Raw genomic sequence first — 16,177 nt, forward strand, 5'->3', positions numbered from 1 at the left:
CACCCAGGGAGCGGCTGAGAAGGCATCTCACATGTATGCCCCAACTGACCTGGAACCATAATCCTCCTGATCTCATCCTCTCAAGCGACTAGGATTACAAGAATGTGCCACAATCACTGGGGCTCTAAATAGAATTTTGATCAGTTATCCTTCTATTTTCTTTTCAAAAGCCAAGTAAGTAAAAAATTAAGATGGTGAGTTTAGGTATTTTTTAGAGGAAAAGAAATCAGTGATTAAAAAAAAAGTTATAGCCTCAATGTAGAGAAGTGTAATTTTCCATATATGCCACAATGTTATAGTTGAGGGAAGATGCTCAGAATATGAAATAAGAATATGCATTTTAGACAGTGTATTTAGCATAATACCAAAATAGCTAAAAGGAACTGAAGTTTGAAGCCAGTCAAAACTATATAGTGGGCCTGGAGTTTAGCCTAGTGGTAGAGTGCTTCCCTAGCATGCATGAGGACTCAGGTTCAATTCCTTGGTACCACATACACAGAAAAAAGCCAGAAGTGGTGCTGTGGCTCAAGTGGTAGAGCTCCAGCTTTGAGAAAGTCCAAGGACAGCGCTCAGGCCCTGAGTTCATGGCCCAGGACTGGCAAAAAAAAAAAAAAAAACCTATATAGTTACATAGCTACAGAGCAGGACCCTGGAGAGAGAAAGGGGAAAGAGGAGAGAGTGGGAGAAAATAAGGAAAGAGAGAGAGAAAGACGAGAGAGGAGGGAGGGAGGGAAGGAGATCTTCCTCAAGTTACCATGCTACTTTAAAGAAGTTGACTATGATCTTGGGTAATTCTTTAATCACTCTCGGCTAATATTTCCTAACTAAATTTTTTACTTTTCATGGATGATATAAAGGATTTATGGACCAGTTGGCATGTTACCGAGCACATGGTAAAAGATAAAGTTATTACAGCATAATAAATGTTCATAAGAAAATGAATGACATACTCTAATATCCTGTAGTAGGAAGTGTATGCCCTGTGCTGAATAATAATTTTCATATGGCATATTTTACTGTACTCTCATACTTTGCAAACAAACTATCTGAACATGGTGCATACATAAGTTATTCAGAACTGTGAAGTGGGGCATTTTTATTCCAAGCATTGGGACTGATAAAGTTGATTTCAGTCATGCACTGGTTACTCACACCTGTCATCCTAGCTCCTTAGGAGGCTGAGATCTAAGGATCTCAGTTCAAAGCCAGCTTGGCAGAAACATCCATGAAATTCATCTCTAATAACCTAAGAAAAAGTCAGAAGTGGCACTGTGACTTAAGTGGCAGAGCCGCGAACATAAAAATGCTCAGGGACAGTGTCCAAGCCCTGTGTTCAAGCCCCAGGACCATAAAAAAAAAGTTGTCAATCATGAATATTTGAATAGTAGTTACAAGCAACATTAAAACATCCACCGCAATCATTTTAACATTCATACTTCTGCGAATCCCTGAGATAATGCATGTACACTAAAGTTGGAAAGCTAGTGGTTTATAAGATAAAGTACAAATAGCATGGGTTGGAGTCATGGCTTAATGGCATAGCACCCGCCCTACAAGCACAAAACCCTAAATTTAAAACCAGAATGTCAGACAGGAAAGAAAGAAAGAAAGACAGGAGAGAGGGGGGAGGGAGGGAAAGATAAAAGGGGAGGGAGGGAGGGAAGGAGGGAGGAAGAGAGGGAGGGAGGGAGGGAGAGAGGGAGGGAGGGAGGGAGGGAGGGAAGGAAGGAAGGAAAAAGAAAGAGGAAGTAAATGCCTTAGGGTAGTCCAGTCCATATCCACCACTGGTTAACCACCTATTTTTCTACCTCTCTCCCAAATCAAATGTTAGCCTTGAAATGCTGGCAGTTTTCTTTTTTATTTCTTGTTTTTGCCAGTCCTGGAGCTTGGGCCTGGGCACTGTCCTTGAACTTTCTCAAGGCTAGTGCTCTACCATTTGAGTTATACAGTGCCATTTCTGGCTTTTTCTGTATATGTGGTACTGAGGAACCAAACCCAGGGCTTCATGAATGCTAGGCAAGCACTCTACCACTAGGCCAAATTCTTGGCTCATCAACCAAATCTTAAAGTTGAAACATGCACAACATTATTAATGAAAGCGGTGTATGACACCATCAAATAAAAGCAAGCATGAAACTAGGTGTAAATAATGGCTAAATACAAGTAGGAAGTAGAGGCCTGGCTCTTTACAGCATGCTGACACAAGTGGGAATGGACAGCTGCTACATTATGTTCTACTCATGACCAGGGAAGATATGTGGGATAAGGGGATGAGAAATTCTGCAGTATACAGAGCTTAGGATAGTTCAGTTCTCCACTTTCACTTTTCATGAAAGGAAAAATGGGCTGCTATCTATCTGTTTTGGTTACAATATGCTTGCTGCTCTATCCAATATGTAAATTAAGGCCTACAATTGAGGCCTAGTCTGAATGGATGCTTTTAGGGAGTAGGGAAGAGATGGGACCAAGTGCACAGAACCCCAACCACCACCTAAAACACTGATTTTCATTCTCATCCCTTTGCTACACTTTTTAAAAATCTTTTGTGAGCAGTTTGTTGTAACAAATTATCAGCCCCAGGCTATGTGTGTGTGTGTGTGTGTGTGTGTGTGTGTGTGTGTGTGTGCATGCATGCATACAAGTGCATGCACATGTTTATGTACTGGTCCTGGAGTCTTGCCCCTGAGCTTTTGTCTTGAGGAGCTTTTGTGTTCCAGGCTAGCACTCTACTACTTTAGTTACAGCTCCACTTCTGGCTTCACAATGGTTAATTGGAGATCAGAGTCTCTCAGAAGCTAGGTGCCAGTGGGCAATCCTGTAATCCTAGCTACTGAAGAGGCTGATATTTAAGGATCTTGGCTCAAAGCTAGCCCAGGCAGGAAAGTCCATGTGGTTCAAGTGGTGGAGTCCTGAGATCAAGCCCCCAGCCAACCCACCAAAAACAGAAACAAAAACAAACCAAGAGTCTCACAGACTTTCCTGCATTTGCCAGCTTTGAATCAAGATCCTCAGATCAGCACTGAGTAGCTAGGATTACAGTTGCAAACCACTGACAATCAGCATTAAATTCACAACCCATCCATACTCAGGAATTAGAATTATGTACTGCTCTATGTTCATGCCTTTACTTCTCTGCAAATATATATACATATATAAATATGAATTTATGGCCGGGAGTTTGGCCTAGTGGTTAAAGTGCTTGCCTACCATGCATGAAGACCCGGGTTCGATTCCTCGGTACCACATATAGAAAAAAAGCCGGAAGTGGTGCTGAGGCTCAAGTGGTAGAGCTCTAGCCTTGAGAAAGTCCAAGGACAGTGCTCAGGCCCTGAGCTCAAGCCCAGGACTGGCAAAAAAATAAATAAATAAATAAATATGAATTTATTTAGCACTGCTAGAGATTGAACTCTCACAAATACTGAACAATCACTCTATTACTGAGCTACATTCCAGTCCCTGAAAATATCACATTTTAAAGCATAAATACGATGTTCAGTAACAAGAGAAATTGCACTTAAAAGCCTGTGACAAATTGAATTTACAAATGCATGTAATTTTAACCTTTTCCTTTTAATCCATTATTTTATTTATTTCATTATTATAAAAAGTATGTATAGGGGCCGGGAGTTTGGCCTAGTGGTAGAGTGCTTGCCTAGCATGCACAAAGACCTGGGCTCAATTCCTCAGTACCACATACATAGAAAAAAGCTGGGAGTGGTGCTGAGGATCAAGTGGTAGAGCTCTAGTCTTGAGAAAGTCCAAGGACAGTGCTCAGGTGAGCACCAGCCCAGGACTGGCAAAAATAAATAAAAAAATAAAAAAATATATATATATGCATAAACCAGGTTATGGTTGTATGTGTCCGTAATCTCAACACTTGGAATGTAGAAGGAGAACTGTGAGTTCAAGACTAGACTGCTTAGTTTGGCTATAAAGAGATACTATCAAAAAAAAAAAAAAAAAGGCTATGGGCCAAGAGTTTGGCCTAGTGGTAGAGTGCCTAGCATGCACAAAGACCCAGGTTCAATTCCTCCGGTACCACATAGATTAAAAAAAAAAAAAAAAACCCAAAGTCATGCTGTGGCTCAATTGTTAGGGCTTTAGCCTTGAGAATTTCCAAGGACAGTGCTCAAGCCTTGAGTTCAAGCATCAGAAATAATGACATCACACCATTTGTAAGGAAATGGAAAGATTTAGAAAAAAAATCATATTAAGTGAAGTAAGCCAGACTCAAAGGAACATAGGCACAATGGTTTCCCTCATTTGTCATAGTCAGTAGAAACCTTGAGCTCTCCTAGCAGAGATTTACAATAGATCAAAACCTAGATACGGGGCTGGGAGTTTGGCCTAGTGGTAGAGTGTTTGCCTAGCATGCATGAAGACCCGGGTTCGATTCCTCGGTACCACATACATAGAAAAAAGCCAGAAGTGGTGCTGAGGCTCAAGTGGTAGAGCTCTCTAACCTTGAGAAAGTCCAAGGACAGTGCTCAGGCCCTGAGCTCAAGCTCGTGACTGGCAAAAAAAAAAAAAAAAAAAAACAAACCTAGATACATAAGGCCATATAGTATGATGCAAATGAAAGGACCTCCAGGATATAGAAACAAAAGCCATATAATGAGTGATTTCCGTCTTTAATGTACTATGTTATCTCTCATCTCTTTTGCTGTTCCTTGGTTATCTCATATGGTTACAGTATTTTACCTTGTTCTCTGATACATTGAATATATGTTTATTTGGTTATTTGAAATCGGATAGGGAAGGGGGGAAAACAAGATGAGGGGTGGGGTAGGGGAAGGGAAATGGAGACCAAGATATGAGAAAGGGTATCAATGTTTGTAAAGTAATGCATCTTCTATCTGGTGAATATAATGTAACCCTTCTATTAATTACAATAAAAATATACGAAGAAAAAAAGGTTAAAACCTGTGAAAAGTAAAATACATCGTATGAAACAGTTGGTAAAGTTTTAAAAACACACAGTACAAAGTTAGGATTCCTAACAATAACTGATCTTCTTAATCTGACTAAAGCAAATAATGAGCTGATTGCTTAAAATTCGTTTTCTTTGTGCAACCTCCAGTTTCTTCTTTTTAATTATTTCAGGAATGACTTGAGACTTACTTTTACACAAACCAAAATTCTAGCAGCCATAAAGGTTAATGAACAAATTTTTATTTTAGAACTGATCCTTTATTTGTGAATGCATATAAAGCTTCTATAGGTTGCTACTTATAACAAACTTTTCAACAAAATCTAAAGGCATTTTTTTCTCTTTTTTGCAGATACAATTTCACATACTTTAGCTATCTTTCACTTTCAAAATTAATTTGTATTATTTGTATAAAGATTTTATTAATGAAAGTAAATATTAAATATGGATTATTAGCTTCCTTTTTAAGAAATAAACTACTTTGTAATTATTTCAAAAGTTCTAAGTTTATATACCACATCTTCATACATGACAAAATTTTTCAAACAAACATGCTAAATTAAATAGACCATAAAAAGAAGCAGGAAACAAACTTTAAAAGAATGTGACCCAGTCAAAATTTAGCAACATGGGACATAAGTTACATACTGGGGGAAAATGTCACTGAGGCAAGAATTCTCAGAATTCCTTTACATGTTTCTATTTTGCAGACAACTATCTGAGACTCTAATTTTATTCAACTTTCAGAATTTTTGAAAATACTTTCCAAAAGCTTTATGTGCTTTATGAACATAAAATATCACAAAATTTTTTTAAAGGTTGAAATACTTAATGTATAAAACTTACATACTCAAATTTAAATTTTATTTGAAAGCAACAAGCCATGGTTTCTAAGGGAAATTATATGTATATATTGTTATATTTACTATATATTACATATATATGAAGGCAGAAATATAGGCAGTAAATATTATTTTTAGATTAAATATGAGGCTTTTTTTTTTTTTGCCAGTCCTGGGCTTAAGCTCAGGGCCTGAAAACTGTCCTTAAACTTTCTCGAGGCCAGAGCTCTACCACTTGAGCCTCAGCACCACTTCTGGCTTTTTTTTATGTATGTGGTACTGAGGAATAGAACCTGGACCTTCATGCATGCTAGGAGAGCACTCTACCACTAGGCCAAACTCCCAGCCTCGAGGCTTATTCAATTTTAAACTATGTGATAGTCCTTGGAATGTAAGATTAGTTCATCTAGGCCATTGACTGGGTCTAATCACATATACTAATGCCATTTCATCAATCATAACTGTTCAAATGACAGTTTCCTAAAAAAAAAAAAAAAAAAAAAAAAAGCAGGGGCCGGGAGTTTGGCCTAGTCGTTAAAGTGCTTGCCTAGCATGCACGAAGACCCGCGTTCGATTCCTCGGTACCACATACATAGAAAAAAAAAAAAAGCCAGAAGTGGTGCTGAGGCTCAAGTGGTAGAGCTCTAGCCTTGAGGAAGTCCAAGGACAGTGCTCAGGCCCTGAGCTCAAGCCCAGGACTGGCAAAAAAAAAAAAAAAAAAGCAGGTACATTTTCAATTCCTTATTTCCAACAGAGGTTTTAATAGATAGGAGTGATGAGCTAAAGTCAAGGTCAAAGGCTCTAATGTTTTCAGATACACATGAAATACTTGATGTTAGCAGATTACATGCCTTACATTTTTTAAGTAGTGAGCTGGCCAAACCAAAGGCTTCCCTTCCATCAATAACCTCAATCTATCGTAGCCCTTTTTAATATGGGCAACTTGTGATTTTTCTCACAGGAAAAGTAGATAACATTTTTTTTTTGCCAGTTATGGGGCTTGAACTCAGGGCCTGGGCACTGTCCTAGGACACGTTTTACTCAAGGCTAGTACTCTGCCACTTGAGCCACTGTGTCACTTCTAGATTTTTCTGTGTTTGTAGTTCCTAGGAATCGAATCCAGGGCTTTGTGCATGCAAAGTGAGCACTCTACCACTAGGCTACACTCCCGGCCCTTAGATAACATCCTTATCAATGAGTTTACTAATAGTACTTTTATCTGTATTACTTCAGAACTATTCAAGCTATGTAATAACTGATTGAAATAAAGAACTTTTAAAAACTGAAAGTACATTCATAATTTAAATAAATTTCAAAACTTTTCTTCCAGTATTAATGTTAATTCAACATTTAACAAATAAAAATTAGGCACTAGGTATATGGAAAGGCATTATCAGTTTTCTCTAAGAGATTTATATTCCTTTTTTATATAGCTATGTAAATTTATCATTTAATTACTAGAATTCTCTACTTAAAACATTTAACTAGAGATTATCCATATATATGATCTGTAAGTCCTATATTTTAGCTAAGAGAATATTCAATCATGAAAATTACTAAAAGTAATTACGGGTTTAAAATAGAAACTATACCTATCACTTGGTTATTTTTCAGCGCTAGCTCTTCAAACTTGTGAGGAAATTACCATGGCGTTCATACTTCCCTATTTTTTCCCCACAGTAGTGGGGAAAAATCCTAGGGCATCTTAAGTGTTATTTAGTAAAGCATAGTAATAAAAAATAATTTTATGCTTTAGATTAGATAGAACAAGAATGATTAGCTCAATTCTCTGGAATTTTTTCATTTTTCCATTTGCTACTGAAGTGTATGATTATTTCCAACAATTCCATTGTAAGATATATGTCCATGCAAATTGAAAAACCTTAACTACTCCAGAATTCACACATCATTTTTTTCCATTTTGATAACTATATGATCCGATGTACATAAGCATTGTGCCTTTGTGTTCCTCTTTTAAGAATATCCACCCTTGGTCTTATTGTGTTACACACAATTTTTTTAGTAGTATGATTCATAACCAATAGTAAGTGGAAATAACTCAAATGCCAAAAGAAAAAAAATGAGCAGATACAAGATATGGCATAATTGTCATTAAAAGTAATGAAGTACTACTGATAGGTAATGTAACTTGAATGGACCTTGAAAAACATACTAAGTAAAAGAAGGTAATCAAAATGAAAAGCAAGCCACATGTTGGTACACTTGAACCACCGTTACTCAGAGCAAGAGTCTTTCTAATTCCAGTCCAGCCTCATCAAAGTTAGTGAGACTCTATTTTAAAAGCAGAATAAAAACAAATAAGCAAAAGGGCTCAAATCACAGAGAACTTGCCTAGCAAGTCCAAGGTCCTGAGTGAAGGTCAAGCAAGACACTAGACCTACATAGACAAGCCTGATCACATGCCTGTCCACAGGCAGATTATTCCAATCTGGGCCAGCACCACTCTTGGTCCCCTCCAATCAGGTCGAGCATTCCACTGTGGGCCTGACCAAGGACATTGCCCTGGACCCCAAGAGACTATAACCTTTTTTTTTTTTTTTTTTTTTTGTCATGGGGCTTGAACTCTGAGAGCCTGGGCGCTGTCCCTGGGCTCTTCGGCTCAAGGCTACTGCCCGACCCCTTGAACCACAGCCCACTTCCCATTTCCTAATGGTTAACTGGAGATAAGAGTTTCACATTCTTTATTGCCCAGGCTGGCTTTGAGCCATGATCCTCAGATCTCAGAGTCCTGAGCAGCTAGGATTACAGGTGTGAGCTACTGGGCCTGGCTATAACCTTGTTATAGCCTGGCTATTTCCTTGTTATACAAGCCTCAAATCCAGTCCCTCCAACAACCTTTAATCCCACAGGAAGGTCTGTGCCCCTCACTGTACCTCAATAAACAGTCCTCGCCTGTTGACAATCAAGTCTTAGTCTTAGCCTATTCCTTTTCTGTTCCCCATTTTCCTAACATGGAGTTCAATTTCTAGTTACACACACACATACACACACACACACACACACTCACTTTATCATGTTTTGTTTGCATCCTTTCATGGGAAATAGCCAATGTAAACAAATGCATCATATAAATAGATTAATTTTACAGAGGCTAGAAGGAATGAATAGGGAGTTACTGACACAGGTCTTCTTTAGGCAACAGAGGCAATTGCATAATTCTGAGTAAATTCTAAAGCTACTGAATTGTGTAGTTTAAAATAGTACACTGCTGGGTGCCAGAGCTTCACCCCTATAAACCTAGCTACTCAGGAGGCTCAAATCTGAGAATCACAGTCCAAAGTTTCCAATTAACCACCAAAAAGCCAAAGTGAAGCTGTGATTCAAGTGGTAGAGCACTAGCCTTGAGCTTTACAAAAGCTAAGGGACACAGCCCAGACCCTGAGTTCAAGTCCCGTGACACCAACACACATACACATGCACACACACACATAGAGACGCATGTGCCCACACATGCACACACACATCAGAGTAAACTAAGGGGTTTGGGTATATATAGTTCTGTAGTACAGTGTATGCTTAGCATGCACGAGCTCCTAAATTCCCAAACAACAAAAATAAGAAAATAAAAGATGAAATTCTGTAATATGTGAATTATATCAATAAGAATATAAAATGTATGATGTATGTAATCTATAAACTGTTGAGTTTCTAAGATTTCATATTCTACTGAAAATGTAGACCACAATACCCTATATTCTGTATACCCAGTATATACAGTAGACATGAGAGTGAGTGTGAGACAGAGAATTATTCTGGAAATGATTTTTAACCAAAAACTGTTTCAAAATATCAGTCATGGGGTTTGAACTCTGGCCTGGGTGCTATCCCTGAGCTCTCAAGGCTAGCACTCTACTATTCCAGCCACAGAACCACTTCCAGTTTTCTGGTGGCTAGCTGAAGAGTCTCATGGACTTTTATGCCAGGACTGTCTCCTAACTGTGATCCTCAGGTCTCAGCTTCCTGAGTCACTAGGTTTACAGGGATCAGCCACCAGCAGCCTGGCTTCAAAACACTTTTAGTAGTTATAAAGCAGGAGACAAAACAATTTTTAAATGTAAATATATTTAAAAATTAAAACACCTAAGAAATGCAATCTATACATATGAAAAAGTAAGGTATTTATATGCGCAATAAGTAGTAGCAGTATTATCCATAAGCAGCAGTTGGTGTTCCCCCCACCCATATTAGTTTAACAACATAGCGGAAGTTCATTCATTTTAGGGAAAATACATGATATATATGCATATTATGCGTAATTTACAGAAGACTGTGTAACTGGAAAATTCCAAATAATTGTACTTTTTTAAAACCACATTTATTATTAAACAATTTATTTTAAACTAGTGGACAATGGGCCTCTAATTTATTGAGTCCAAGATTTTATATATATAATCAGCCTGCATAAAAAGTCTATTTCTAAAATATCAGTAATTCAGGCTATTGGGATTTCCACAGGAGATAATTTGCCATATTTATTTTTATAAAGAAAACATCTACTTTTAAGAAAATTACAGCTATATTATTAAGAAATGCTACAGCATACTTTAAAAATCAAAATGGTGCAATACATGTATCAGTATATTCTTTTATCGGTATCAGCCAGATAACAGTATTTCAAAAGATGATTTCAATCTAATAACCACATTTCCAAATTATTTGGGCCTTTATTCTTTATACATTACATAGATACTTTAGTGAAGAATTTTAATATCCATTATGGGAACCTATCATAGTGGTCATCTAATGATATAAGAAATAAAGTAGTTGGGTAGTCTAGTACTTTACTAGAAATATATCTACTAACTCCACAAAACTAACTTTTACATATAAGCAAAATACTAAAATATCCAATTTAGGAGAAAAGAAAATATAGTAAATGGTTTTCACTTTATCTCTGTTAAAATCCCTTTTGCCTATTTATTTGACCCGTCTTTATTCATGCAATGTATGAACTCCCAAAAGAATTTACACATCTTTATACAGAATTCACATCTATATCAGTAAACTGCCAGTCTTTTTTATATTTTCAGTGTCTTATCAAAATATGGATAACAAAGTTCTTCATTCTATGAGGCAGGAAGATGTTTCCTAAGAATTTCTTTGGATGACGAAGATATAGTATCTGGGAAGGACACATCAAATTCTATTAGAAGATCACCACGTTGGTCAGGATTTTTTGGAAATGGCAGCCCATATCCAATAATTCTTCTCCTCATTCCAGGTTTCACAATATCACTTATGGACATAGGTATGTTTCTTCCATCCATTGTTGGTACATTAATTGAGCAACCACACAATGCCTAAAATGGAGCAAACAAAGTCAAATTCCAAAGCTTAAAAATATAACTAAAATGCTACTAAGTAGGATAAAGGATAATTCTGTTAAGGTTAAATATCAACCTATAAAAACTTGCAATAAATGGATCAAGAAAATATAGTATTTATACACAATGGAATTCTCTGCTGCCATTAGAAAGAATGATATCGCCTCATTTGTAAAGGAAATGGAAAGACTTAGGAAAAAAATCACATTATATGAAGAAAGAAACACAGGTTCCATGGGTTTCCCTTATTTTTAATCATTTAATATACATCTAAGATTCTCCTAGCTGAGGATCACAAAAACTCAAAAGCTATGTACATATAGCCATACGGGATGAGGCCAAGCAAAATGAATTCCAGGATATGGAAACAACAGGTTCATCTTTGTGACTATTGTTTCTTAATGTACTATGTGATGTTATTTCTTTTCTCTTTTTTTCCCACTTACGGTTTCCCACTTATTGTATACATGTTTATTTGTTTATTTGAAATAGGGAAGGAAAGGGGAAAAACAAGATGAGTGGGAGTGGGTGGAGGGGGGAAAAGTGGGAGAAAAACTTGGGAAGGGATATCATGTTCAAGAAGTAATGTACCCACTACCTGATGAATGTAACGGGAACCACTCTATATATCACCCGGACAATACAATAAAAAAAAGTACAATCGTTAAAGTATTTTTTCTCCTTTAAAAGAAAATCCCTTCAGGATATACTTAAGAGATATTAAAAAAGAAAAAAGGGGGGGAAGGAAAAGAAGAAAAAGATAAGTAAAAAACTTCCACAATGTCTTGGAATGGAACAGATGGTTTAAGTTGCTACTACAATACTCAACATCTAGGAATTGCAGTAAGAGAAATTTAGGACTGGAAACTTCACTATAAGAGCACTACTACTTATCTAGAAAACCATAAAATGCATTTGTTTACTAAGTGCCACACAATTCCTGGTGAACTACATAGAGATCATGAACCAAGACCTCAAAACAAGGAATGCATAAGGAACTCACAGAAACATACATACAAACTCTCAATTTTAATACAGTATAATGTAGGGACAGAGATGTGACAGAGATCTTTTGTACCTGCGTTATCCTTTTACCTTCTGGGAAAAGAGAATGCTCGAGTGAAGCATTACACTAGTAGCAGGTACTAGGGCAAGTTAAGCAGCAGGTACTGGCTCAAGTTAAAGAACAATAGCATTCCAAAGAGCTCAGACCAAAACACAGAATTTGTAAGATGATACTAGTACAAATTCAGGGAAAAGAAAGAAAAAATCAGGTAGAAACCAAAGTTCTCCATTTTGTTTTAAATGTAAATTTTTACTTTATAGACGCTAGATAGAACTTTTACTGAAATTAAAGATATTTGATTTCTGTAAATTAAATTCTGTAAATAAAGTAAAATTAAAGAATTTCAAGTGAGGGGCTGATCTGGTCATATTTCAAGGGTTACAATTGAATTTAAGAAATAGTACAGGCACTCTAACATTAGCATTTAAATGGTTAATATAAAAAAGTAGACCTATAGTGTATAATGTAAATGGCAACCATGAAAGAAAAAGTACTTCCTCAAGAGCTGATTTGAAGATTAAAATAAATGTGTAGTAGGTCTTAGGTTCTTATTCAGATAATTCCCCAGGATTAATCAGCTGCATAAATCTGTTTGCTCTCAAGACTCCTTTTTCCTACTAACTTACCTCCCGTAAAGTAATTTTAGCAGTATAAATTATATTTGATCCATCTCTTTTAAATTTGGGGTGATCTTTGTCTTTTATAACAAAAACAATATCTGCTGGAATATTATTTGGTGTTTCATCTCCTTCCCTTGGGAAAGTAATTTTGGTGCCTTCTTTCCACCCTTTTTTAATCTCGATGGTAAGAATTTTGTCCTCAGATCTGAAACTCCTCCCATCAGGATTTAATCTTTTTCGAGAAATCTTCATCCGTTTAGTACAACCACCGTATATTTCTTCAAGTGACACTCTAAGTTCATGAATAACAGGAGGATCTTGTTTGACACGGGATGGCCCCACAGAATTCCTGTCTCTTGGATATCCATTCATGCTGAATCCAAAGGCACCAAAAGGGTCTCCGTCTATTTCCATCTCTTCAGAATCTCTACCACCACCAGCCATTCGCCTTCCAAAGAAAATATCAAATGGGTTGGAACCACCAAAAAACGCTGCAAAGGTAGCGTGAGGATCTCCATGGAAAGTGTACCGGAAAGTACCTCCTTGTCCATCAGCACCTCCTGCTCCTCCTTTTAACCCTAAGTGAAGATATAATCGTTATTAGAAAAGAAAAAGAAACAAAAAAAAGGTTACAAGACTTAGCAATGAAACTTTCAAAAATAATAAACTTTACTAATTAACTGAGTCAAGTGACTATTAATGAAGTAAGGTCTTTATAACTAAATCCCAAACAGCTATATAGCTTCATACAATCCGCTGAATGTTAGCTTTCTCCCAGCCGGGTGCCCGTGGCCCCCACCTGTAATCTTCCAATTAACCACTAAAAGGAAGTGGAGCTGTGGGTCAAGTGGTAGAGCATGAGCCTTGAGCAAAAAGGCTCAGGGAAAGTGCTCAGGCCCTGAATTCAAGCCCCAGGATGGGCGGGTACACACACACACACACACAAAAGCCAAAACAAGTTCCTCCTAATTTTTAGCTAGTAATTTACTTTCAGATCTTTGTTTCTTAATAATTAAGAATAAATGAAATTGAGACTCCCTTATAAACTATTAGTTCACATACTGAAATATATAAACTGGTTCACAAACTGAAATATATAAACTTAATACTGAAATATACAAACTCAAAAGTTTTTAAAAGATGTCACTTGAAGTCAAGCACCAGTAGTTCATGTTTATAATCCTAGCTATTCAGCAGGCTGAGATCTGAGAATCTTTGGAATTGAGCTCCAAAAGTGAAGCTGTGGCTCAAGTGGTAGATTGACAGCCTTGAGTGAAAAAGGTAAGAGATAATGCTCAAGCTCTGAATTTAAGCCTCAATACTGGCAAAAAGAAAAAGGTGTCAGTTGAAAAACTCCAGTAATCAATATAAAATAGATATTTTTAATTAGCATATTAGTATGAGGAGGTTTCATTGGGAAAATCATGTAGATGTGAACATTATTCTGTTCATTCCATTACACATAATCTGAATCTTTTAAGTACCATCATAATTGATAAGCACAGTGAAGAATATGTAAAGCCATATTCATAATAAATATTCAGGTCATCTTTTACTGTTTAGGAATTAAAACTTTCTGTGGTAGAAATGGAAAAATTCTAATAATGAGGATATCCAATGGAAAAAATTTAGACATTGAAACAGCTATTCTCAATATAGATGTAAACCTTGCTAGGTATACCATGTATCAGAGCACCAATTCAAAACAAGCTGAAGCTAGGTCCAATAGCTCACATCTGTGATCCCAGGTACTATGGAGTAGAGAATCAGGAGAATCTAGTTTGAGGCCAGTCCAGGCAAAAAGTTAGTGAGATCCCATCTTAACCAATAAAACAGGCATGGTGTTATGTACCTGTTGTTCTGGCAGAAATAAAGAGGACATTGGTCCAGGCCAGCCTGGACATAAACATGAGATCCTATCCCCAAAGTAACTAAAGTCATGGATCAAGTGGTTTATTAGCTACCTAGCAAGTATAAGGCTCTTGGCTACCTAGCAACTAGAAGGCCCTAACTTCAAAACACTGTATCCCAAGGAAGGAAAAACAAAAACAAAAACATGCACGAGTTCCTGAGTTTGATTCCTGGGTACCACATTCACAGAAAAAGCTGGAAGTGGTGCTGTGGCTCAGGTGGCAGAGCGTTAGCCTTGAGAGGACAGTGCCCAGGCCCTGAGTTCAAAACCCAGGAAAGGCAAAAAAAAAAAAATGTAATCCTTGAGACTGGTTACTCTGTTGTGGATATCTGAAGTAGCATTTTCTACTGTGTGCCAATGAAAGACTAACACTTTCAAAATAACAATATAGTGATTTAGTGATGTTTTTGTGGTCAGTGTTGAAATACATTTCATTTTTATCATACAATTAACAAAATTGCTTAAGAACTTTATGCAAATTCCTCTAAAGGAAACAGGAAGAAAACCTCTAATTATAAAACTAAACATTTTAAAGAGATTAAACTAGGAGATTCATATATACTTTAACTAACTAATTTAAGGGGCAATAAATGCATACATTTTTGCATTGCTCAGGCATCTAGGGCTGGGAAGGCTAATGAGCAGTCATGTTTACTGCATAAACAGAATTCTTAAAGTCCTAAATCTAAACTAAAATAGAAAACTTAAGTATCCATATAGAGAAAATAACAAAAACAATCCAATTATATACAATAACAATTTAAAATTCCAATGTATGTACTTTTTCTTTTTTTCATTTTTTTATTATCAAGGTAATATATAGAGGAGTTACAGTTACATTTGCCAGATAGTAGGTACATTACTTCTTACACATTGATATCCCTTCCTATGTTTTTATCCCCATTTCCCTCCTCCCATCCCCATTTATGTTTTCAAGACTTAGTTTTGCATATTTCTTGCTGAATAGTTAGCTTCTTCCATTAAAAGTATATATATATATTATATAACACCTAACAGCCTCAAATGATGTCTAAATTTTTAATTTTTCTATTACTATCTGAAGAGAACATGAGACCTAAAAATCTGAAACTTGTCAAAATATATATATTGAATGATATAGATACAATATCCAATAGGAGTTAACGAATGACAGCCTGGCACGTGGTGGCCCACTCCCATAACCCTAACTATTCAGGAGGCTGATATCTGAGGATCATAGTTCAAAGCCAACCAGGGCAAGAAAGTCCTTGAGACTCATTTCCAATTATCCACCAAAAATCTGGAAGTAGCCCTGTGGCTCAATGTGGTCCAGTGATAGCTTTGAGTTATAGAACTCAAGATCAGTAACCAGGCAGAGTCCTAGCCCACTACTACCATCTCCAACAACAACAAAAAAGAATGACAAATATAAGCAGGATAAGTCCATTTAATATATAGCTCATCCAAATCTTTTTTAATAAAC

The 16,177-nt window shown here is 36.6% G+C and overlaps 1 protein-coding gene across 13 annotated transcripts in view; it reads right to left on the reverse strand.

Moving 5' to 3' along the window:
• Positions 1-9,846: 9,846 nt before the first annotated feature.
• Dnajb4 (DnaJ heat shock protein family (Hsp40) member B4) overlaps positions 9,847-16,177 on the reverse strand; it is a 35,482-nt gene continuing 29,151 nt past the window's right edge. For all 13 annotated transcript variants that reach the window (XM_090334568.1, XM_090334578.1, XM_090334574.1 and 10 more), the window contains 2 exons: positions 12,810-13,381; positions 9,847-11,093 (listed from right to left, as the gene is read on the reverse strand). In XM_090334568.1, coding sequence (XP_090190694.1) covers positions 10,860-11,093; positions 12,810-13,381 — 806 coding nt within the window. In that variant the 3' untranslated portion in view covers positions 9,847-10,859. The remainder of the gene's footprint in view (positions 11,094-12,809; positions 13,382-16,177) is intronic.

This window comes from Megascapheus bottae, chromosome 6 (assembly GCF_031878675.1).
Source record: "Megascapheus bottae isolate mThoBot1 chromosome 6, mThoBot2.hap1, whole genome shotgun sequence".
Lineage (NCBI taxonomy): Eukaryota > Metazoa > Chordata > Mammalia > Rodentia > Geomyidae > Megascapheus > Megascapheus bottae.